General features: G+C 69.5%; 2 protein-coding genes and 1 long non-coding RNA gene across 4 annotated transcripts; 2 read left to right on the top strand and 1 right to left on the bottom strand.

The window, feature by feature from the left end:
• Positions 1-162: 162 nt before the first annotated feature.
• MAN1B1 (mannosidase alpha class 1B member 1) lies at positions 163-9,081 on the top strand. The gene is made up of 13 exons (XM_008152641.3): positions 163-411; positions 1,005-1,113; positions 1,707-1,822; positions 2,540-2,694; positions 2,916-3,025; positions 3,931-4,116; positions 4,773-4,921; positions 5,214-5,402; positions 6,479-6,669; positions 7,152-7,272; positions 7,587-7,784; positions 7,854-7,985; positions 8,306-9,081. The coding sequence occupies exons 1-13, from the start codon at positions 301-303 to the stop codon at positions 8,507-8,509; spliced, it is 1,971 nt and encodes a 656-aa protein (XP_008150863.2). The 5' UTR covers positions 163-300; the 3' UTR covers positions 8,510-9,081.
• Positions 9,082-9,912: 831 nt separating this feature from the next.
• DPP7 (dipeptidyl peptidase 7) lies at positions 9,913-13,828 on the bottom strand. Of its 2 annotated transcripts, XM_054726775.1 has the most exons (13): positions 13,701-13,827; positions 13,519-13,632; positions 13,312-13,451; positions 12,999-13,162; positions 12,721-12,856; positions 12,550-12,631; positions 11,964-12,130; positions 11,728-11,788; positions 11,328-11,446; positions 10,739-10,895; positions 10,566-10,630; positions 10,266-10,336; positions 9,913-10,178 (listed from the first exon to the last, which is right to left on the bottom strand). In XM_054726775.1, the coding sequence occupies exons 1-13, from the start codon at positions 13,780-13,782 to the stop codon at positions 10,043-10,045; spliced, it is 1,494 nt and encodes a 497-aa protein (XP_054582750.1). In that variant the 5' UTR covers positions 13,783-13,827; the 3' UTR covers positions 9,913-10,042. The 2 variants fall into 2 exon arrangements, with proteins under 2 accessions (XP_054582750.1, XP_054582751.1); XM_054726776.1 differs by lacking the exon at positions 13,312-13,451 and having other exon boundaries at positions 13,519-13,828.
• A 691-nt stretch (positions 13,829-14,519) lies between these two features.
• LOC129151568 (uncharacterized) lies at positions 14,520-18,640 on the top strand. The gene is made up of 3 exons (XR_008558223.1): positions 14,520-15,359; positions 15,478-15,556; positions 16,763-18,640. It is a non-coding gene; the product is annotated as an uncharacterized LOC129151568 (long non-coding RNA).
• The last annotated feature ends 3,273 nt before the right edge of the window (positions 18,641-21,913 follow it).

Here is a 21,913-nt window from a genome sequence, read left to right as displayed (position 1 = left end):
CAGGCGAGAGGTGCGCAGGCGCGGAACAGCGCCGGCGTCGCAGGTGTGACATCACAGCAAGGCGCCGGAGTAAACAGACGCAGGTGTCCGGAAACGTCAACTCGAAGTCGGGCGCACGCGCAGTGGGGTGACGAGGGCGCGGCGCACGCGCATTGGCGGCGAGCGCGATGGGCGGGGTGTTGCCCGAGCTGCGATGGCTGCCCGCTGGAGTCCCGAGATCCGAGCCTCCGGCCCCCCACATAGCCCGGCCTCTTGACGCCGCCCGCGGGCGGGGTCCCCCGGGCCGCCTCCGCCGCTGTCATGTATCCGCCCGCGCCGCCCGCGCCGCGGCGGGACTTCATCTCCGTGACGCTGAGCCTTGACCTGAGCGACGACGGCAGCAAAACCCGGCGGCGCCGCTCGTGCTGGCGGGTGAGGACGGCCCCGCGGCCCCCTGGTCTCCGCCCCGCACGCCGCCTCGGGCCGGAGGCGCAGGCGCTGGCCCTGGGAGGGGGCCCTGGTCCCAGCTGCACTGTCCACGGGCCGATCTCGGCGGCCTGGGCGGGGGAGGGCGCCGGACCGGGCGGACACCCCCAGCGGGTTCCCAACGGAAACCTGAGGTTCCCCGAATAAGCTCTCCTACGGGGCCGGGAGCGGGAGTGCGGCCACTTTGAGCCCCGGTGCGTTCCCCGCGGTGGCGGGCGCCCACACGCCGCGTCTGGGCAGGGGCAGGTCCGGCGGGGCCTGAGCCCTCCACACGCCTTGCGGAGGCGCTCTCTGCGGCCCGTGTGCGGACAGAAGCGGACTCAATGCCCGTTTCCCTCCTCGTCTTACCTGCCCCGGTGCATTCTGCCCCGGCATCCGGCCCAGCCGGTCACCCGCCGCCAGGGAGCTGCCCCCGTTCAGCCGCATGGAACGGCCGCGGGACCTTCTGAGCTCCGCCCCGTCCTCACCGAGGCTGTCCCCGTGGGAGATTCCCACGTGTGTTCTTTCCAGTGAAAGCGCCCCTTCCGCCCCCGCCTTAGACATGGAAGCAGCTGTCCAGGCTCCAGCGGAACGTGATCCTCTTCTTCCTGGCCTTCCTGCTGTGCTGTGGGCTCCTGTCCTACCTCAGCGTGGCCGACCAGGGGACAGGTACCCGCTCGGGGAGCGCCGGGGGCCGCGGAGGGGCCGAGGCAGCAGCGGCTGAAACAGCCCCAGGAGCCGTGAAGGGCAGGGACTGGGCAGCACACCCAGGTGAAGGGGCGCTGCGTCCCCAGCCTCCCGGCTGGACACGGGCGTGGCCGCGAGTCCTCGGGCTGCTCCCGCGTCTGCTCTGGGCAGGTGTCCGCCCGCTGCCCTGCGGTGGAGGCTCGGGGTCAGCGCACCGCCCTGTGTCCGGAAAGGACGAAAGGACGGCTGGGAGCTGGGCGGGTGCAGGGACCCTCCGAGGCTCCTGGGCTGCGATTTGACAGGAAGCTGACGGGCAGCTGCGGCCCGGTGTCCTTCCCCAAGTGGAAACGTCCCGGCGACGCCGTGGGGGCTGTGGGTGGGGGTGCGGACAGACAGCCACGGGCGCGGAGAAGGGGCTCTCTCTCCCCGGCTGTTCTCGGACGCACGTGGGGACCGCCCGGGGCCTGAGGGGTTCTTGGTGAGGAAGCAGGAAGCGCCGTCTGGGTGTCTGTCCAGGGAGCGCTCTGAGGAGCTCGGGGCCTGGGCGCTGGAGCTGAGGCGGTTCTCTGGTTCAGCCCCGAACGGCAGGCCGGCGGAGGAGCAGAAGGGGAGGCCCGCACAGCCGCCCGTCTTGCCGGCTCCTCGGAAGGCAGATGCCGACCCGGGACAGGGCCTGCGGCCGCCGCCTCAGGTACTTTCCACGAGGGAGCGCGGTCAGGCCGGCACCGGCTCAGTGCCAGAGGCCTCGGGACAGGACGCAGGGCTCCAACCGATGGCCGATGGCGAGGACGCCTGTTCCCGCCATCTGATGGTGTCTCACCCTCACGCTCATCCGGGCGGGGCGACCCTGGGGAGGAGCAGGCGGGTCTTCCCTTTGACCTGGGCTGCGCGCCTGCTGCTGCCGGGGCCTGGGTTTGGTGGTGAACAGAGCAGACCTGTCCTCTCCCTGGGCCAGGCCGCGTCTCTGAGGACAGGACCCGGAACAGCACTTGGGGGCTGAGGGGCCCTGCCTCTGGGGAGCATCGAGAGCAGGTGGGGTCCAGGGAGCTGCCCGAGGCAACGGCTCGGCTCATTTGGGGGCTGAGACCCAGCAGGGCCCGGACGGGGAAGGGGCCGACCAAGGCCAGGCCAGGTCGGGCCCTGTGAGTCCTGGGCCTGTGACAGCAGACGTTCTGGGCTGGGGCTTAGCCCTCACCCAGGGGGCACCAGCGTGTGCAGTCTCCCCCAGGTCGGTCAGGGTCAGATGGGGTGAAAGGCCCCCCGATCTGCGGGTCACTGTGAGGAGGAAGAGTCCAGCGCGTGCACAGCCTGGGGGTCGGGCTGATGGGAGACCCGGGGGACAGGGAATGGCAGCCGGTGGACAGGGAGTTCCTCTCACCAGTGACCTTTGTTCGTGATGTCCGTCTAGAAGCCTCAAAGGCACGTGCGGCGGGGCCCCCCCAACCTGCAGATCAGAGCGCCCCACAGAGACGTGGAGGACAGGCGGCAGGAGGACGGCAGGAGGAGGGACAAGGCGGCGGACGAGGCTCTGCAGGGAGAAGGCCCGCCGAGGACGGTCGTCAGGTAGCAGGAGCCGCAGTGAGCGCCGGGCGGAGGCTGCCTGTGGCGTCTCTTCTGGAAACAAGCAGAAAGGGACAGCATCTGGCAGACGTACATCTTCCCTCTGAAGCAGACAATTCGTGCCCCTCCTGCAAGGGGCCGGGGGGGCGGGTGAACTGGGCCCCGCGGGCGGCCACCTCCTCGCCGGGTCCTGCCCTGTGCTGCTGACGCTCCTCTCCCTGCAGCTGGCGGGGAGCAGTGATAGAGCCGGAGCCGGGCTCCGATGCTCCTTCCTGGAAGGCGGAAGCCCCCGCCCGGCCCTCCCTGCAGGCCCCCAGGATTCAGAACCAGCGAGGTGAGGCCCCCGCGCCCTCTTGGGCCCCACCTGGGCATCCTGAGGGCGAGGGCACGTGGACACACAGATGCGTCCCTGGCGAGGGCGCAGTGCCGGCCATCCCCGTGAGGCCGCGTCCCCTGCACACGGGGGCGCACACTCCTCAGAGCTTAGGCGGCGACCCGTGGCTTTCCTTTTTCCTAAACGTGTTTTTATCGATTCCCAAAAGGAAAAGAGGGGGAGAGAGACGGAAACATAATTGATGAGAGAATCATTGATCGGCTGCCTCCTGCACAGCCCCTGCTGGGGATCGAGTCCACAACCCGGGCAGGTGCCCTGACGGGAATCGAACCGATGCTCAACCCTGACCGGTGGTTGGGGGCCTGCTGGGTGCTGGCACTTCCGGGAAGGGACGTGGGGCCCAGAGCTGGGCTGGCGGCCAGGCCTGCCGGGGACACTGATGGTGAGGGCAAAGCTGTGGGCTCTGCCCCACAGAGCGGATGCTCGGGGACCTCACGTCTCCTGTGGGAAGGCGCCAGGTGCGGGTTCATGAGGGGCGGGTGGTCTGGTCCTCGTCACGGCACCTGTCACGATTGACGTTCCCGCGCCCACGTTGCCAGCGCAGCCAGCGTGACTGTTCTGCGGCCTGAAATGCCTTTGCTCGCCGGGGCTCCCTGTGGCCCGGCAGGTGGACGGGACAGGCCTGGTGGGCGTGAGTCCGAGCTGTCTTGTGAGGCCCCAGCGCCTCTCCACCTCCACAGCCCTGTCCAGCCCTGAGGGTCTCACTCGGGCTGTTCCCCGACCTTCATGCTGCCCACTGCGGCCTGTGGCCCTGGTCAGTGCTCCCCAGCTCATCAGCCGCCCTGATTGGGGGCCCCAGGGGCACTCTCCTCCCTGACCAGGTCCTGACCCGCTTCCCCCTGCAGCCTCCCCTAACGAGCGCCAGCAGGCCGTCATAGACGCCTTCCGCCACGCGTGGGCCGGATACCGCAAGTTTGCCTGGGGCCACGACGAGCTGAAGCCCGTGTCCAAGTCCTTCAGCGAGTGGTTCGGCCTCGGCCTCACGCTGGTCGACTCCCTGGACACCATGTGGATCCTGGGTCTGAAGAAAGGTACCTGTCCCCCCACTCACGCCGAGCTCGCGCGTGTGACGGCGGGCAGGTGAGCACGCGTGCCCGGAGGTCCTGCCTGCCGTGTCTGCCGACATGCCTCTCCTTGCCTGGGGGACAGGAGTGGGCGTGCTGGTTGTGGGGACTCTGTCACTCACATCCAGACGTCCGGGGGCACCTGGGGCAGCAGAGAGGCCCCTGCCGAGAGCCAAGTGGACCCTGGTGGGCGTCCAGGGCATTCCCGCCGGGTTTCTGCTGCAGCGGGGAGGCCCGCGTGGGAGGTGGCATGTGGTCTGACGTAGCTGCCGGCACCGGCGCCGTCCTCGGTGCCCACCTTGTGCTGCAGCTGGGGGCCACCTGGGACTCGGTGTCATCGGTTATTTCCAAGCCGACGTTTGCTGAAAAGGTTGGAGGCTGCCGCTGAGCCACCCCTGGGTCCTCGTGCCGTGGCCTCTGACACCGACCACTTGTGCTCACAGCTGAGGTGGCTCCCGGCCGCACGCTGGCCCATCCTGCTTAGACCCGAAGACTCGGGTTCCTGCCTTTGCACCCTCAGCAGAAAGGGGGACAGGAGCACGCGTGTCGCCCGAACTGGGGGCCCTAGGGCAGTGCTGGACCCGTGAGCGTGTCCTGTGCCTCTCCCTCTCCCGTTGGCGTAGAGTTCGGAGAAGCCAGACGGTGGGTGTCCGAGAAGCTGCAGTTTCAGAAGGACGTGGACGTGAACCTGTTCGAGAGCACCATCCGCATCCTGGGGGGCCTGCTGAGCGCCCACCACCTGACGGGGGACGCGCTCTTCCTGCAGAAAGCTGTGCGTGCCCGCCGGCCGGGCCGGTCTCATCTGCTCCCCGTTTCCTCTCTCCAGGGGCTCTGGGCGGGCGGTTCCACTTCCCTCCCCTCGAGCCCACGTGTCTGTCTTGGCAGGAGCTGAGCCGAGTGCACGCCTGTCCCCTGCGGCCCCAGGGCCACGCTCGGGCTCGGAACCCAGCCCCTGGCTGCCGTGGAGGGCGGGCTCTGAGGGGTGGGAGCGGGTGGCGGGCCCGCGCCGTGGGAGGGAGACGCGCCTCTGACCGCCAGCGCTGACCTCGCTGTGTGTGTATCAGGAAGACTTTGGGAATCGGCTGATGCCTGCGTTCCGGACGCCCTCCAAGATCCCGTACTCGGACGTGAACATCGGCACGGGCGTGGCCCACCCGCCCTGGTGGACGTCCGACAGCACGGTGGCCGAGGTGACCAGCATCCAGCTGGAGTTCCGCGAGCTCTCTCGTCTCACGGGCGACAAGAAGTTCCAGGTACGGCCTGGCGTCTGGCGGAGGCTGGCTCGGCGCGGCGGGTGCCGACCGTGGGGACTGGTCCCGGCCGCCAGGCCCTGCCTCTTCTTCACGCCTCACTCGAGTCCTGTTTCCTCCCTGATGCCAGGGCTCAGGCCTGGGAGGCACTGCTGGCTGGTGAGACCCCTCCCTCCTGCACCCCCTCCCCCCCCCGTCTGGTGTAGCACCTCTTTCCGGCCCTGGCAGAGCTGGTGGCCCCGTGTCCCGGCCGCCTGGATCGGACGTGCTGATGTGCTGGTGACATGGTGGCTGTCCCCATGGCGGTCTCCGTGGCCTGCAGTGGCCCGTGGATTGGGGCCGAGCCCACGTTTCGGTGCGAGTGCCGTCTTCGTGTTGAGGTGGAGTGACAGCCTCAGCGTTAGCTGTTTGCTGCTGAGATGGCTTCGGGCCGTGTGCCGCCAGGCGTGTGCGCTGAGATGGCTTTAGTCCGCGTGCCGCCAGGCGTGTGCAGCCGCTGGAGACCAAAGGAATCAAGAGGAAGTTAGCAGTCGGGACGGGGACGTGCTGGGTAGAGACCCAGAAAGCGCCCCGTGACGGGTCCTGACCTCGGAGAAGGTGCACAGGCCCGTGGAGCTCATGCATGGTGCCGCCCTGGGAGGTGTGAGCTCCCGAGCTGGGCTGGTGGGTCTGGAAGGGTGAGTAGGCGTTCACTAGGGACAGGAGTCGGGGTAGTCGATGGTCAGCAGCAGCCTGGGCTCAGGAGGGACGTGCCTGCCTCCCCCCCAGGAGGCGGAGCAGGTGCCACGCTGGGCGGCGTCCTGGGGACTGGGTGTGGCCTCAGGCCCGTCCCTGCAGGGGCCCCACCTGCCCAGAGGACAGGCCAGCCCTGCGTCGGGGCCTGTGGTGGCTGCTGGCCCCGAGGCGGCCAGGTCTGCGGACAAGCAGGGCGCTGTGAGGTGTGGGCCGGCCGGGGCAGTGGCCAGGAGCAGCATCCAGGACACAGGCCTTGCTGCCCGGGGAGTGGATGGTCGGGCGAGTGCACCGAGCCCTCTGGCTGCCCGGCGCCCTCGCTCACCCGCCCTCCCCCGTCTGCCCAGGAGGCCGCGGAGGAGGTGACGCGGCGCGTCCACGCCCTGTCGGGGAAGAAGGACGGGCTGGTGCCCATGTTCATCAACACGCACAGCGGCCTCTTCACCCACGGAGGCGTGTTCACCCTGGGCGCCAGGGCCGACAGCTACTACGAGTACCTGCTGAAGCAGTGGATCCAGGGCCAGCGGCAGGACACGCGGTGAGGCTGCTCTGCACCGTCCCCTCGCCGGGCGCCTGTGGGGACACAGTTGCTCTCTGCACAGCACGTGCCAGGGCAGGGCTGGCCCCGAGCTGGTGCTGAGCTGGGGTCTGGGTTGGCTGCGGGCCCCGCTCCCTCCCCGAGGAGGGTCCCTCTGGAGAGAGGGCACCAGGACCCCTGGGCTCCCTCCGCGGGTTCCTTGGAGCTAGTGGGTCGCTCCTTACAGTGCAGCAGCCCTCAGGGCGTGGGAAACCCAGACACGCCTGGGGGGGCCTGGCGTGGCTGCCCCTCCTGCCGGGGGTGGGAAGGGACTACCTGTTTGGGAAGCAAAAGGCACTGCCCTGCCCCGCGGCTGACCCGCCCCAGGCCCCACTCCCAGGCGGGCTCTGGCGGCCAGGCAGCCCTTAGGGTGTGAGCACCCCTGGGGCCTGCACCTGGGCAGGGCTGTGCGCTCTCCTGACTGAGGCAGGGTCTGCTCTCAGGTTGCGGGACGACTACCTGGAGGCCGTCGAGGGGATCAGGAGGCACCTGCTGCGCAGATCGGAGCCCAGCAAGCTCACCTTCGTCGGGGAGCTCGCCCACGGCCGCTTCAGCGCCAAGATGGTGCGTGCTGCTGCAGGCAGGCCCTGGCCTCCCCGGGCCTCGGCGTCTGGGCCCCGAGTTAGGGCCAGGAGAGCACAAGGAGGTTGTGGCCCAGATAGACTGGCTGCCCGGCCGGGGCTGTGCCCACAGTGGGGGGGTGACCCGAGGGCCACAGGCCCTGCCCCCCTGCAGCCGGGATCCACTGTGGCTGGGGGGCAGGGAGAGGCCAGGCCAGGCTGCTCCGGCCGCGGGTGTCCTGCTCCTGGCATGGAGGCCCGAGGCTTCTGGGAAGGGGCGGCCGGCTCCGTGGTGGTGAGGAGGCCCTTCCCTTTCAGGACCACCTGGTGTGCTTCCTGCCAGGGACGCTGGCCCTGGGCGCCCACTACGGGCTGCCCGCTGACCACATGGACCTGGCCCGGGCACTCATGGACACCTGCTACCAGATGAACAGGCAGATGGCCACGGGGCTAAGCCCCGAGATCGCGCACTTCAACCTGCACGCGCAGAAGGACCAGAAGGATGTGCAGGTCAAGGTGAGTGGGGCCGGGGCAGGGCGGGCGGCCCAGGGCCCGGTGTGGGCCTCACGCCGCCTGTGCCCCCAGCCGGCCGACAGGCACAACCTCCTGCGCCCCGAGACGGTGGAGAGCCTCTTCTACCTGTACCGCCTCACGGGGAACCGCACCTACCAGGACTGGGGCTGGGAGATCCTGCAGAGCTTCAACACCTACACGCGGGTGAGCGCCGGCCCGCGCCCCACGCCCCTTCCCTCCGGCCCCTTCCCCCCCAGATGGGCACCAGGACCAGTGTCCCCTGTCCTCAGACCACAGCGCAGAGGTCACGCCCTGCCCAGGGCGCACCACGCTGGGCGGAGCTGGGAGTGGCCTCCGCAGGGCTCTGGAGGCCGCATTCCCGTCAGTCACCGGGCAGCTGGCACCGCCCGGGGCAGCCGGTCCCCTTGGCCCTCGGTGCCCTCATCCCAGGCCCCGCCAGGCCATGCAGCTCCCGAGGAGGGAGCAGGCTGTGCCCAGCAGTGACCCTGCCTCGGCTCCTCCAGGTCCCCTCGGGCGGCTACTCCTCCATCAGCAACGTCCAGGCCCCGCACGACCCGCAGCCCAGGGACAAGATGGAGAGCTTCTTCCTGGGGGAGACGCTCAAGTACCTGTACCTGCTCTTCTCCGACGACAGGGACCTGCTCAGCCTGGACGCCTACGTGTTCAACACGGAGGCCCACCCCCTGCCCATCTGGGCCCCCGCGTAGGCGGGCCCGGGGGGCGCTGCTCTGGGGTCTCACTTCTGGTGTTGGAGGGGCCTGGCCCTCCTTTGACCTTGGCCGTGTGGTGTCAGCCCAGCTGGACAGGCCAGGAGGCAGCGGGGCCAGGCCGTACCGGGCTGTGAGGTGTCTGCCCAGCGGTGGTTCCCTCGGGACATGGTCAGGGACCAGGAGGGAGACCAGCGCTGTGTGCAGGGCCCCGTGCACGGCCTCTCCTCCTGAGGATCCGTCATGGCTCACATTCCTGAAACCTGGACGCCCCGCCAGCCAGCACACAGGCTTTGGGGGCCCGGCTTGGGGGGCCCCAGGTCCATGTGTTCAGGGCAAGAGCGAGGGACCAGAGTGCAGCTCGGCCTCGGGGTCTGTCTGTGGCCCTGTCCTGTCCGAGGTCTCGGGGTGTCTGTGACCCCGCTGACCGGGGCTCCTGGCTGGCTGTGCTGTTTACGTGGCTGTTGGACTCAGGGATCCCGCGGGGTCGGCGGGCAGGTGGCAGGCGTGCCCTGCGCCCGGCCTCCCGACGGGACGGACCTTCACTCAAGATAAAGCAGATCTGCTCCAACGCTGCCGCGTGTGTGTGCACGTGTGTGCGTGCATGTGTGCGCGTGCGCGTCCTGCGCCTGGCATGGGGTGGGAGGGGCATTGGACTGGTCACCCCCACTGTCCGCTGAGCTCAGGACCTGCTGGCACCTCACACCCCCCATGTGCTGCTTTCCGGGGCGTGGTCTTGAGGTGGCCCGCAGGGCCTGGGGGTGTCCTCTCCCTCCCGCTCGTAGCCTTAGGACTGACCCGTTAGTGTCTGCAGAGACCACCTGGGCCTTGCCTGGCCCTGCCCCCAGCACCAGGGGACCTGGGACGGGGCTGTCTCTGCCGTGTTAAGTGTTCAGCCTGTTGCCCTCAGCAACTGTAGGAAATCCACTTCCCTCTGAAGCCACACCTCTGCCAGGGTCTCCCGGGCCTGGGCCTGGGCCTTCAGACACGTGCCCTTGACTCCCCACAGGCCCAGGGCCCAGCCCGCCTCTCCTGGGTCGGAAAGCTGCAGGCCTGGCCCTGAAGTGACCTCTGGCCCCGCCCTGTGGCCGCCACACCTCCCCATGGGTCCCCCCTGCAGGGCCCCTCCCCCCATGCGGGCCCCAGGGCTGAGGGTGGGCTCCTGCAGGCCAGGCTATGCAGCAGGACTGGCCTTGCCCTCTGCTGCAGGAGGTTGGGCCTGAGGCACCTCCGCCCAGGCCCAGGGCCCCAAAGATGGATGGGGAGGGGTGGGAAGGGAGGGGCTCCCTGGGGCACATAACACGGAGAAGGGAGGTGCAGTCGCTGGGGTGGCCTCTGGTTTTTGGTATCACAGCTCAGCTGGCCCCCTGAAAGCAGGCCCCCATCACTCACAAACGGCAAACTTGGGGTTCAGGACATTTATTGTGGCTGATGGGGAAGGTTGGGCACGCGTGCACTGTGTCCACTCCCTCCCCCACGGGTCTTGGCGAGGCACCTCCCTCGGGCACGGGCCGCCCTGGAGTCCTCGCCGTCCTAGCGCGGGGAGTACCCCTCAGCCTCCGAGACTCTGTGCTGTGTCTGCCTGGCCTCCTTGACCCACTGGTCGATGAGCGTGGCCTCCAGCTGGCGCGCCTCCAGGACAGACGGGGGGTCTGCCGGGTGGGATCCCCTGAGGAGCAGGTTGGGGGCGGGGGTCAGCACCCTGCCAGGGCCAGCGTGGGCCAGGCCAGGCGCAGCACCCTCCCGGGCGGCCCACCTGAGGTCCAGGTGATGTGCGCCCCCTCGGATGGTGATGGCCAGGACCGAGGCACTCAGGTTCCTCTGGATCTGTCAGTCAGACGCCCGTCAGGTGTGCGGAGGGGGCTCCGGCAGCTGCCCCCAGCCCTCCCGCGCAGCCTGCACACGCCCGCCGAGGGGTGCAGCTCGAGCAGTAACGAGGTGTGGCTACGCAGCCTCCACTGGCCTCACTGGAGAGGGGGTTCCCCAGAGGCCTGGTCCCATAAACCAGGAGGGGGGAGGAGGGGCAGGCCCCACGGGGAGCCCTGCATGGACTCACCCCGCCCCCTGCCCAGGGGTCCAGGTCCCCGTTGGAGAAGATGATGTTGCTGGCGGCTCTGAGGTCTGGAAGGGACAGAGCAGGTTGGGGGTACCAGGTGGGACCCCGAGTTCAGTGAGCTGTGGGGCAGGCAGCTCACACCCCAGCTCGGCCGCCCCCCACCCGAGCCTCACCGGCCCCCCCGAAGCTGGTGTGCAGCCAGTCCCGCCGGGGCCACACGCCCCAGGTGTCCAGGCAGTACTGCTGGCGGAGCTGCTCCGTGAAGGGCAGCGCGGGGAAGAGGTCCGTCTCGTTGTTGCTGGAGAAGGTCAGGCTCATCTCCGTGCAGGCCTGCGGGCAGCCTCACTCAGCGTCCAGCCGCAGTCCCCGCCCCAGCCCCCCTCACCCCGCAGCCCCCGGCCCCCCTCACCCCGCAGTCCCCGGCCCCCTTCACCCCGCAGCCCCCGCCACCCCATAGCCCCCGGCCCCCCTCACCCCGCAGCCCCCGGCCCCCCCTCACCCCATACCCCCGGCCCCCCTCACCCTGCAGTCCCCCGTCCCCCCCTCACCCCATACCCCCAGCCCCTGCCACCCGCAGTCCCCCAGCCCCCCTCATCCCCCAGCCTGCCCCACCCTACAGCCCCCGGTCCCCCCAACCCCGCAGTCCCCCCCACAATCCCCCGCCCCCCCCACCCCAATCCCCCGCCCCCCCCCGCAGTCCCCCAGCCCCCCTCACCCTGCGTCCCCCAGCCCCCCTCACCCTGCAGCCCCCGGGCCCCATACCTGGTAGTCCCAGGCCTTGGCGTCGGGGCCCAGGCCGCAGCCGGTGGGGTCGGCGCAGGCCCGGTACTGCCGGTAGATGTCGTAGCAGGGCTCCGTGCCCGAGGCGTTGTACACCAGCCCTGGGGAGGGGGGGCTGAGCCGGTGCCTGGACACCCCCACCTGCCCACTCAGAACCTCCTGTGCCCAGGAGGGCGAGGCCCCGGGTCTGCAGCAGCAGCAGCAGCGCCTGCCCTCCCGGCCGAGACCTCCCACGGCCCCTGGGGCAGTGGCCCCAGGCTGGGCCATGGGGGAGGAGGGAGTGATGTGGGGGTGTCCTGGGCCCCGAGGTCCCCCAGGATCCTCACACCAACATCGGGGCCCCCCTCTCTGCACCAGGGCCCAGGGCCGAGGGTGGACGCACCTGCCAGTGCCCGGAGCCCTGCGATCCTCTGGCTCTCACTCAGCAGGCGGTCGCAGGCCACCTGGGGGGCAGCGGGGAGCCTCAGCCGGAGACCCCCACGGCCTGCACCCCTCCGGCTCGCTCTGCCCCGGCCCCAGGCTATGTGGGGTGGCGGCCCTCGGGTGGCTGGCGTGGCCCACCCTGGGAAGCGGGCCGGGCCCTGCCCGCCTGAGGGGCTGATGGGGGGAAGTCCTTGCCTTGACAGGGTTGGCGGGCAGGTGCCCCATGAAGTCGGTGGGGTACGGGTAGTCCATCATGGCCAGCATGGTGAAGGCGTTCCGTGCAAACCCGAAGAGCTGGGTCAGGTCCTTCTCGCCCGACAGCGGCTGGCAGGTGCCGAACGCCCGGTGGACCGTGTCGTGTGCTGCGGGGTGGAGGGGGGATGGGGGTAGGAGACAGGCCTTTGGGGGCTGCTGGCCGGGAGGGGGGTACCGCTGGGGGGCAGGGCACGCCTTTGGAGGTTGCTGGGGGGAGGGGGTGTGGGGGTAAGGCAGGCCTTTGGGGGCTGCTGGCCGGGAGGGGGGTACCGCTGGGGGGCAGGGCACGCCTTTGGAGGCTGCTGGGGGGAGGGGTGTGGGGGTAAGGCAGGCCTTTGGGGGCTGCTGGCCGGGAGGGGGGTACCGCTGGGGGGCAGGGCACGCCTTTGGGGGCTGCTGGGGGGGGTGGGGGTAAGGCAGGCCTTTGGGGGCTGCTGGGGGGAGTGTGGGGGTAAGGCAGGCCTTTGGGGGCTGCTGGGGGGGGGGTGTGGGGGTAAGGCAGGCCTTGGGGCGGCGGCCTCCTCACCTCCCTGCAGGAACAGGTCCCTGATCTGCCGGAAGGCGTCCCGCACGCCCTGGGCACACCTGGGACTCTGGCCCTCAAAGTCCTGGAGGAAGGACAGGTGGCTGCAACCGGGGCCACGCAGGGAACCCCATCCCCACCTCCAGGCCCCAGCCCCCCTCACCCCCCACTCACCGCGGAGACGGCCCGGAAGAACTGGTGGGGGTCGCCAAGGCCCGCCACGGACACCACGGGCGCGCTGGCCGCCAGCGCCCCGGCCACCAGGTGGGGGTACTTCATCCTCATGTAGGCGGCGAGCATCCCCCCATAGCTGGTCGGGAGGCAAGACCCAGGCTGTGGCCCCCCCACAGCCCCGGCCCCCTGCCCTCTGCTCCCCCACCCCGGGGCCGGGAAGGACCTGCGAGGTCTAAGGCCTTTGGATCCCCGGAGAGAACGGAGCGGCGAGGACCCACCTCCCGCCGAAGGCAATGGCGGGGACGTCCTGGGCCCCGAGGTCCCGCCGCAGCGCCTGCAGCAGCCGGGCGAAGTCGGCCAGCGCCTGCTCCACCGTCAGCAGCTCCGTGTGCCCGCGCTGCGTGGACCGCTCGCCGAACGGCAGCGACTTCCCGTAGTACCGCTGCGGGCGGGCGGGCGGCGCGGGGCAGTCACCTCGCCAAGGCCCGGGCCCGGCCCGCCCGGCCGCGGCCCCCAGCCCCGCGCTGCCCGCCCGCCCGCCCGCCCGGCCGCGGCCCCCAGCCCCGCGCTGCCCGGGGCGCCCGGACCCACGTGCTCCGCGAAGACCACCAGCGCCGCCCGCTGCGCCGCCAGCTCCAGGACGAAGCCCGAGTTGTTGGCGAAGGCCCACACGTCGCCCTCGTTGCCCGTGTAGAGGAACAGGGGGCCGGCGCCCCGCTTCCAGAACCGCTCTGCGGGGAGGGGGGGTGAGCCTGCGCCGGGCCGGGCCGGGCCGGGGGGGGGGCGTGGGCAGCTCACCTGACACCAGGAACCGCTGCGGGAAGGTCTTGTTGCCGAACCTCTCGAAGTTGAAATGGTCCAGGAGCTGCTCGAAGTAGCCCTCCCGGAAGCCGGGGTCCGGGGCGCTGTGGGCTGGAGGGCACCCCGCTGAGCGGACCGGCTGCCGAGGGGCCCGGGGGCCGCAGGGAGTCCCCACTTACCCGCCGCCTCCAGGCCGGGCAGCCCCAGCGCCAGCAGCAGAGCCAGGGCCCCGGGCAGGGCGCGCGGGCGCAGGGGGGCCATGTCCGCCGGGCGCGACGCACGAGCGGTCACGTGACCGGCGGGATCCTCACGTGGCCGGTGGGCGGGGCTGGCCGTCCTCGGGCTTCCGCAGCCACCGCGTCGCCATGGAGACGGGCGCTGCGGGGCAGGCGGAGTGGGGGCTGGGCGCTGGGACCGGGGTGTGCGCGCGGCCGCTGAGGGGCCCGGCCTGCTCCCCGCCCCCCGCTCCCCGCCCCCCGCCGGTCACCGGACGGTCCTGCTCATGCCAGGTCCGTGCCAGGTCCGTGCCAGGCGGGAGGGGTGACCAGTGCCCCCAACCGGCCTCACGGCCAGGTCCCCCTGCAGACAGGCCTGGGGGGCGGGCGGGGGGAGGGAGGGAGGGAGCCCTGGAACGTGGTGGTGGGGGGCCCCCATGCCGCGGGCACCTTCCCTGAGAAACGGGGGCCCAGGCAGGGGTGGGGCAGCCAGGATGTCGCTGCTGAAAGCCTGGGGGGGGGGGCAAGGCCTCTGCCTGAGGACAGAGAGGGCCCCCCGCTGCCCAGCGCCCAGTCCCGGGCCTGGGGGAGGGCCAGACCCGCAGAGCCGCCCCCTCCCCCACAGGCTGCAGAGGGAGGGGCGACACCCCCCCCAAGGCTGCCCCTGGCCGGCGGGACCCCGCTCTGCCCAGCCGCCCGCCTGGTGCTGGGGGCTGGCTGGGGAGGTCTGGCCCCTGGGCGGCCAGGGTCCCAGTCCCAAGGCCGTCACTGAGGCAACAGATGACAATGAGCCCACATCACACCAGCCATGGGTGTGGCCCCCTGGCCGCCCGGTGGCCCCAGTCCCTGCCCGGCCCCATCTCCATGTCCTCCTGCTCCCCCTCCCCCTGTGTCCCCATGTCCCTGTGCCCCTGTGTCTCCGTCCCCGTGTCCTCCTGCTCCCCTTACCCCCCGTGCCCCCGGGTCCCCGTCCCCGGCTGCCCGTCCCTGTGCTCTTACCCCTGTGTCTCTGTGACCCCGTGCCCCTGCTCCTGCGTCTCGGTCTCCGTGCCCCCGTGTGCCCCGTGTGCCCTGTGTGCTCCGTGTAACCCGTGTAACCCGTGTAACCCGTGTAACCCTTGTAACCCGTGTCACGTCTCCATCCCCGTGTGCCCGCCCCCGTGCCCCCGGCCCTGTGTCCCCGTGTCCCTGTGCCGTAACCCCTGTGTCCCTGTCACCACGTCCCAGGCCCTGTGCCCCTGCCCCCGCGTCCCCGCGTCCCCGTGTCCCCTGCCCCGCGTCCCCGTGTCCCCCTCCTCACGTCTCTGTGTCTCCAAGTACCAGTGCCCCCGCATCCCCGTGTCCATGTTCCTGTGTTCCCGCGGCTGCACCCAGGGCTGCCTGTCCTGTGTGAAGTAGGCAGCCGCCCGCTCGGAGCCCGTGGGCTCGGCAGGGGGGGCCGGGCAGAGACGAGGGCGTGCAGCCTCTCCCCCGACGGCCGCCCCCTCGCTGCTCCTGCTCCTGCTCCAGCCCCCTCAGCGCAGGCGCCGGCCCGCGGGCTCCCAGCAGGCCCCAGCAGCTCTCCACCCAGGGGTCACCCGGAAGGCGTGTCCTGTTCCCTCTCGGACGGTCCTGCCCCACGTGGTAGCCCTGAATTGGGGGGGGGGGCGTCTAGGGTCCAGCAGCCTCCCCTCAGAGCCTCCCCTCAGAGCCTGGGGCCAAGAGCTCTGGGGACAAAGCTGGGGCCTGATCCCCTCCACAGTTTGCAGGTGTGGGAGCCAGGCCCGGACCCCAGCACCCCTGCTCTGCCCGTTTAGACCTCCAGGCGGCAGCAACGGGAGGTAAGGATGGGGGGTCCCAGGCGCCTGTTGCGCTCCACCCGGTTCCCCTTGGAAAGCTCACGCAGCTCCTCCGGATCCCTCTCCAAAGCGACGTCGTCAGCCCGGACACCTGGCCGCGCCTGACAGCTCCGCAGGGCCGTGTCCGTGGCCCGGTGTGTCCGTGGTCCCGGCCGTGTCCATGGCCCCGCCCGTGTCCGTGGTCCTGCCTGTGTCCGTGGTCCCGCCCGTGTCCGTGGCCCCGCCCGTGTCCGTGGTCCACCTGTGCTGCTGACCTCACAGGCGGGGGTCTGGGTGTCTGTCTTGTTTCACAGCATCATGTCTTCAAGGTTCACTCGTGTCCTAGCGTGTGTCAGAACGTCCCTCCTTTTTAAAAAATTTTTTTAATTAATTTCAGAAAGAAAGGGAGTGGGAGAAACACCAAAGATGAGCCCTGGCCGGTGTGGCTCAGTGGATAGAGCACCGGCCTGTGGACAGAAGGGTCTGGGTTCGATTCCGGTCAAGGGCACGTACCTCGGTTGCAGGCTCCTCCCCGGCCTGGGCCCTGGTTGGGGCGCGTGCAGGAGGCAACCAGTTAGTGTGTTTCTCTCACATCGATGTTTCTCTCCGTCTCTTCCTCTCTCTCCCACTTTCCATAACAATCAATGGAAAATGTCCTCGGGTGAGGATTAACAAAGAAAAAAAAGTAAAAAGAAAAATGAGAGAGAGAATCATGGACCAGCTGCCTCCTGCACGCCCCCCACTGGGGATCGAACCCTGCCCTGGTTCGTGGGTTGACATCCAGCCCCGCTGGCCCGGCTCTTGAGGTGCTCTGCCCGTTTCTGAGTCGGGGCCAGGCCTCCCAGGTGGGCCCTGTGCTCTCAGCTCGGACCCGTGGGCGGCGGGGTGGCCACGTCCCTGGCGTGTGCTCGTCGTCCGGGAGGCAGCGTGCCCGTTGGTGAAGGTGCTGTTGGTGCTTGTTGTTGAGCTTTAGGAGCTTTTCACAGGGCGCTCTGGTGCCCGCCCGGGTCAGAGGAGCGGTCCGAGCGCCCTCCCGTCCCGGGTCCCCTCTCTCGGCGGGCACCGCGCCTGCTGCCCGGAAGCTCCTGTTCGATGGCGTCCAGCGCGTCTGTTTCCTCCTCTGCTGCTTGTGCTCTGGGGGTTCGTCTGACCGCGGTGTCCACTCCAGGCCGCGACGCCAGACACTGTCCCTTTCGGCTTCTTTTCCAGAAGCAACGCCACAGGCAGCCTCCGCCCGGCGCTCACTGCGGCTCCTGCTGCCGGACCGACGACCGACCAACCGACCGACCCACCCGGCAGGTCTTCTCCCTGAGGAGCCTCGGCCCTCCTCCGCCTCCCGCCGCCATCCTGCCGCCTGTCCCCCGCGTCTCTGTGGGGCACTCTGAACTGCAGGTGGGGGGCCCCTCAGCCCCCACAACCTGTTCCGGGTCCTGTCCTCAGAGACGCGGCCTGGCCCAGGGAGAGGACAGGTCTGCTCTGTTCACCACCAAACCCAGGCCCCGGCAGCAGCAGGCGGCAGCCCAGGTCGAAGGGAAGACCCGCCTCCTCCTCCCCGGGGTCGCCCCGCCCGGATGAGCGTGAGGGTGAGACACCATCAGATGGCGGGAACAGGCGTCCTCGCCATCGGCCATCGGTTGGAGCCCTGCGTCCTGTCCCGAGGCCTCTGGCACTGAGCCGGTGCCGGCCTGACCGCGCTCCCTCGTGGAAAGTACCTGAGGCGGCGGCCGCAGGCCCTGTCCCGGGTCGGCATCTGCCTTCCGAGGAGCCGGCAAGACGGGCGGCTGTGCGGGCCTCCCCTTCTGCTCCTCCGCCGGCCTGCCGTTCGGGGCTGAACCAGAGAACCGCCTCAGCTCCAGCGCCCAGGCCCCGAGCTCCTCAGAGCGCTCCCTGGACAGACACCCAGACGGCGCTTCCTGCTTCCGCACCAAGAACCCCTCAGGCCCCGGGCGGTCCCCACGTGCGTCCGAGAACAGCCTGGGAGAGAGAGCCCCTTCTCCGCGCCCGTGGCTGTCTGTCCGCACCCCCACCCACAGCCCCCACGGCGTCGCCTGGACGTTTCCACTTGGGGAAGGACACCGGGCCGCAGCTGCCTGTCAGCTTCCTGTCAAATCGCAGCCCAGGAGCCTCGGAGGGTCCCTGCACCCGCCCAGCTCCCAGCCGTCCTCTCGTCCTTTCCGGACACAGGGCGGTGCGCTGACCGCGAGCCTCCACCGCAGGGCAGCGGGCGGACACCTGCCCAGGGCAGACGCGGGAGCAGCCCGAGGACTCGCGGCCCCGCCCGTGTCCAGCCAGGAGGCTGGGGACGCAGCGCCCCCTTCACCTGGGTGTGCTGCCCAGTCCCTGCCCTTCACGGCTCCTGGGGCTGTTTCAGCCGCTGCTGCCTCGGCCCCTCCGCGGCCCCCGGCGCTCCCCGAGCGGGTACCTGTCCCCTGGTCGGCCACGCTGAGGTAGGACAGGAGCCCACAGCACAGCAGGAAGGCCAGGAAGAAGAGGATCACGTTCCGCTGGAGCCTGGACAGCTGCTTCCATGTCTAAGGCGGGGGCGGAAGGGGCGCTTTCACTGGAAAGAACACACGTGGGAATCTCCCACGGGGACAGCCTCGGTGAGGACGGGGCGGAGCTCAGAAGGTCCCGCGGCCGTTCCATTGCGGCTGAACGGGGGCAGCTCCCTGGCGGCGGGTGACCGGCTGGGCCGGATGCCGGGGCAGAATGCACCGGGGCAGGTAAGACGAGGAGGGAAACGGGCATTGAGTCCGCTTCTGTCCGCACACGGGCCGCAGAGAGCGACTCCGCAAGGCGTGTGGAGGGCTCAGGCCCCGCCGGACCTGCCCCTGCCCAGACGCGGCGTGTGGGCGCCCGCCACCGCGGGGAACGCACCGGGGCTCAAAGTGGCCGCACTCCCGCCCCCGGCCCCGCAGGAGAGCTCCCCCGGAACCTCCATGGGGTCTCAGAAGCACCGGGGCCGGCGGTTTTTCCCAATTCCGCCTTTTGGCCGAGGACAGACAAAGCGAGGCCACGGGACGTGACTGTGATACCGAGGTTTCCCGCCGCGGGGATTTTGTGGATTAAACACGTGTGTGCACCGAGGCTGCGTGCCGCTGGGTCCGGTGTGACTTCCTTCCGTCCGACGACGGGCAGCTGAGCCTCGGACCCGGCGGTGGCTCAGGCGGCGCCGTATAAGAACCGGCCGGCGCCCTGGCTGATTGTAACACAGGCAATTGTCAGAAATAAAGTGATGGTTATTCTTTGTCGTGGGTCTTGAAGCCAAGGCCCTAGATTGGAGATCAGGCAACGAAACAGGTCCCAGAACCTAGCTGGTCCGAGTTAGCGAGGCAGGGAGCGTCCACCCCTCCGTAAAATCCACACGCTATATAGGTATTTTATTGATCTCAGAGAGGGAGGGAGGGGGGAGAGAGAAACCTCAATGATGAGAGAGAATCATGGACCGGCTGCCTCCTGCACGCCCCACTGGGGATAGAGCCCACAACCCTGGCACGTGCCCTGCCCGGGAATTGAACCCTGACCTCCTGGTTCATAGGTCGACGCTCAACCACGGAGCCGCGCCGGCCGGGCCTGTTCCGCTGTCCTCTTTCCTGAGTACGTGACGCTGCACGCAGTGGTTTAAGGTCCTCGTTTGCTGGCCAGATGAGTCGGGTCTAACTTGTCCGCTGCTGCTGCCCCAGCCCTTAGGGCTGCGCCTGGCGCACAGTAGGTGCTCAGTCAACGCCTGTGGGGTGAGTGAAAGGTGACGGGTCTTGCCCACGTGGGACGTGTGGGGACCCTGTGATGCTGGGAAGATGGCCTCCCGGGACAGGGGAGTTGGAAAGGCAGCGACAGAGGGACCCGCGGCGGGGCAGGCGGTGAAGTGGTGCGGACAGGTGTGCGCCTGGACGTCCGCACGAGGGCACGCGAGGCCGCACCGCCGGGGTCTGCAGCTGCTCTGGGTCGGGAGGCCCTCGGGTCTCCCCAGGTCAGGGAACAGAGACCCCGATCAGGCCTGCTGGCAGCCAGCCCACCCCCCCTCCACCCCCCAGTTTGGAGTGGGCCCTCCCAGCAGGGGGCTCGGGAGGAAGGCTCACCCCGGGCCATGGGGAAGGTGCCTGAGCATCGTTCCTGCACACCTGCTGGGCCCGGCCTCTCGGCAGAAATGTGTCTCCCGGCGGCTCCTGAGCCCTGTCCTCAGGGTCTCGCCCCCAGAGAGGAGGCAGACATGGGCTCCTGCCCCAGGTTCCCATCTGGCTAAAATCCTGGGGAAGAACCCGGAGTGGCCTGCCTGGGTCATGTGACGATCCCTCAGCCAATGGGCTGAGGCCAAGGAGGGGCTGTGTTGATGATTGACAGCCCTCACTGGAGCGCTGGTGGTTGGAGTGAGGGAGGGGCGGGAGCAGGTCCCTCCACGTGCTGCTGGGCGGAATGAGCCAGCACTGGGGTGGCCGTGCACCCCACGAACACCTTCCCACGGGGAGCCCTGGGGCAGAGGCCGCGGCCCAGGTCTCCTTGGGCCTCCCCACAGAATCTGCCTCCCCAGCATTCAGAGGGGCCCCTGTCTCAGCCAGTTCATTTGTCACAGCAGGGCAGCCAGTCAAAGGCCTCCTCCAGCCCTGGCCCGTAAGCCCAGTGGTTAGAGCATCGGCCTATGAACCAGGAGGTTGAGGTTCGATTCCCGGTGAGGGCACAGGCCCGGGTTGCAGGCTCCATCCCCAGTCTGGGGCGTGCAGGAGGCAGCCGATCAGTGGTTCTCATCATTGATGTTCCTACCTCTCCATCCCTCCCCCTTCCTCTCTGAAATCAATTTAAAAATATATATATTTTTAAAAAGGCCTTCTCTAGCTTCACCCCAACCCATGATGGGGGGTGGAGGAAGCCTCCAGCTCAACACGGGAGCCTCACTCCTGCCAGGTCCCCTGGGTGTTGGGGACCTTTCGAGGGGCTCCAGGCAGAAGCTGCAGCCCCCGGGCCTGGGGAGGCAGGGGGTGCTGACGACCCATTTTGATGGAAAGAGGGCCCTGCTGTGCAGGGTTTGGTGGCTTCTCTGGATAAACACTCCCATCCGGCCACTTGCAGGCTCCCCGCTGGGTAACCCCCAGCTCACAGGCTCCTGGATATTTAGAAATTGCTTCTCCGGGTCAGTGGAGCTCCCACTGGAGGAGGGGGTGGGCGGGTGGAGGAGACAGGCCCGCAGCTCGGCCCCAACACTCCCCCCCTCCCCCGTGCTGACTGACCCACTGGCCGTCCATCCCCTGCACCCAGGCAGCCTCCAGGCTGTGACCTGCCAGGGCCACAGACCCTTTGGAGACGGGGCCAGCTCTGGGCCCTTGAGCGCACCCCGCGTGCCCTCCGGTGAGCCCCGGGAACAGTAAGCATCCTCAGGGCTGGGGGTCTCCCCGCTGTGAGCCTCCATCTCAGAGAGAGGTGGGTGGGGCTGCAGCAAGATGTGTGCCCATCCGCCCCCCGGCCCCGCTTCCCCTCACTGAGGAGAAAGGGCTGGGAGGGAGCCCGCCAAGCTGCAGCGCCGACTCCGTGCCAGGGCCTCCCGCCCGCCCCGCGCTTGGCTCCGGGGGCTCAGCCGGGTGGTGAGGACGACAGGGGGTGCGAGGGGAGGGGGTGCCCGCGGACCAGGCGGGGACCTCCCCTCTCGGCTGCTCAGAGCGTCACTGAGGAGTAGGGACGACCTGCTTTGTCCCCACTGGGGGCTTTCGCTGTGGGGAATGCAGAATCCTCGGTTGCTATTGGAAACGGTGATGTCACGGGCGGGGGCGGAGTTTCAGTTATCCTTTTGGTTAGGGAAGGGGAGCAGGTCTGGGAGTGGAGGGGACAAAGAATTAGGGTCACTGGGACCAGAGGGAGGAGAGGGGCTCTGGAGAGAGGCAGGATGGGGGGGGGGTGCTGGGAGGGAATTAGGAGGTGCCTTCGGGGGGAGGAGTGGAAGCAGAAGACACACGTCTACCCGGCAGGTCCCTCCTGGGCAGTGCCTCCTGGTGTCTAACCTCAGTCCCATCTGCTGCCGAAGCCACTGCTGGCCTTGGTCTCCCCACAGCGGGGATGGGGCCAGACCCCCAGACTCTGCTGGGGGGTCCAGCTCACCCCGGGCAGCCTGTCATCCTTCTATTCTCTTCAGCCTTTGGGGGGGGGGTCCAAGTCACAGGGCCAGGCAGGTGGGGACTCCCTCATGTCTGAGCTTCTGGAGAAGAGAGCCCCCGCCCCCCCCCTCTTCCAGGAGGAGGTGGCTTAGGCCCCTCCACACCCCTGGGTCTCCAGCCCCAGAATCGGTCCCGAAATATCCCTGTGGAGGAGGACTCGTGCCCGCGGGCGCGCGCGCGCAAACACAGACAGGCGCACACACACAGGCGCACCCACGCA

The sequence above is a fragment of the Eptesicus fuscus genome, chromosome 15 (assembly GCF_027574615.1).
Source record: "Eptesicus fuscus isolate TK198812 chromosome 15, DD_ASM_mEF_20220401, whole genome shotgun sequence".
In the NCBI taxonomy this organism is placed as follows: Eukaryota; Metazoa; Chordata; class Mammalia; order Chiroptera; family Vespertilionidae; genus Eptesicus; species Eptesicus fuscus.
This window is presented reverse-complemented; position numbering and strand designations above follow the sequence as displayed.

Coding starts and splice junctions, on each gene's coding strand:
- MAN1B1 (XM_008152641.3), top strand. CDS start 301: ATGTATCCGCCCGCGCCGCCCGCGCCGCGGCGGGACTTCATCTCCGTG. Junction 3,026..3,930: donor CAGGATTCAGAACCAGCGAG/GTGAGGCCCCCG, acceptor TTCCCCCTGCAG/CCTCCCCTAACGAGCGCCAG. Junction 4,117..4,772: donor GATCCTGGGTCTGAAGAAAG/GTACCTGTCCCC, acceptor CCGTTGGCGTAG/AGTTCGGAGAAGCCAGACGG.
- DPP7 (XM_054726775.1), bottom strand. CDS start 13,782: ATGGCCCCCCTGCGCCCGCGCGCCCTGCCCGGGGCCCTGGCTCTGCTG. Junction 13,163..13,311: donor TGGTGGTCTTCGCGGAGCAC/GTGGGTCCGGGC, acceptor GCCCGCCCGCAG/CGGTACTACGGGAAGTCGCT. Junction 10,179..10,265: donor GCACATCACCTGGACCTCAG/GTGGGCCGCCCG, acceptor CCTGCTCCTCAG/GGGATCCCACCCGGCAGACC.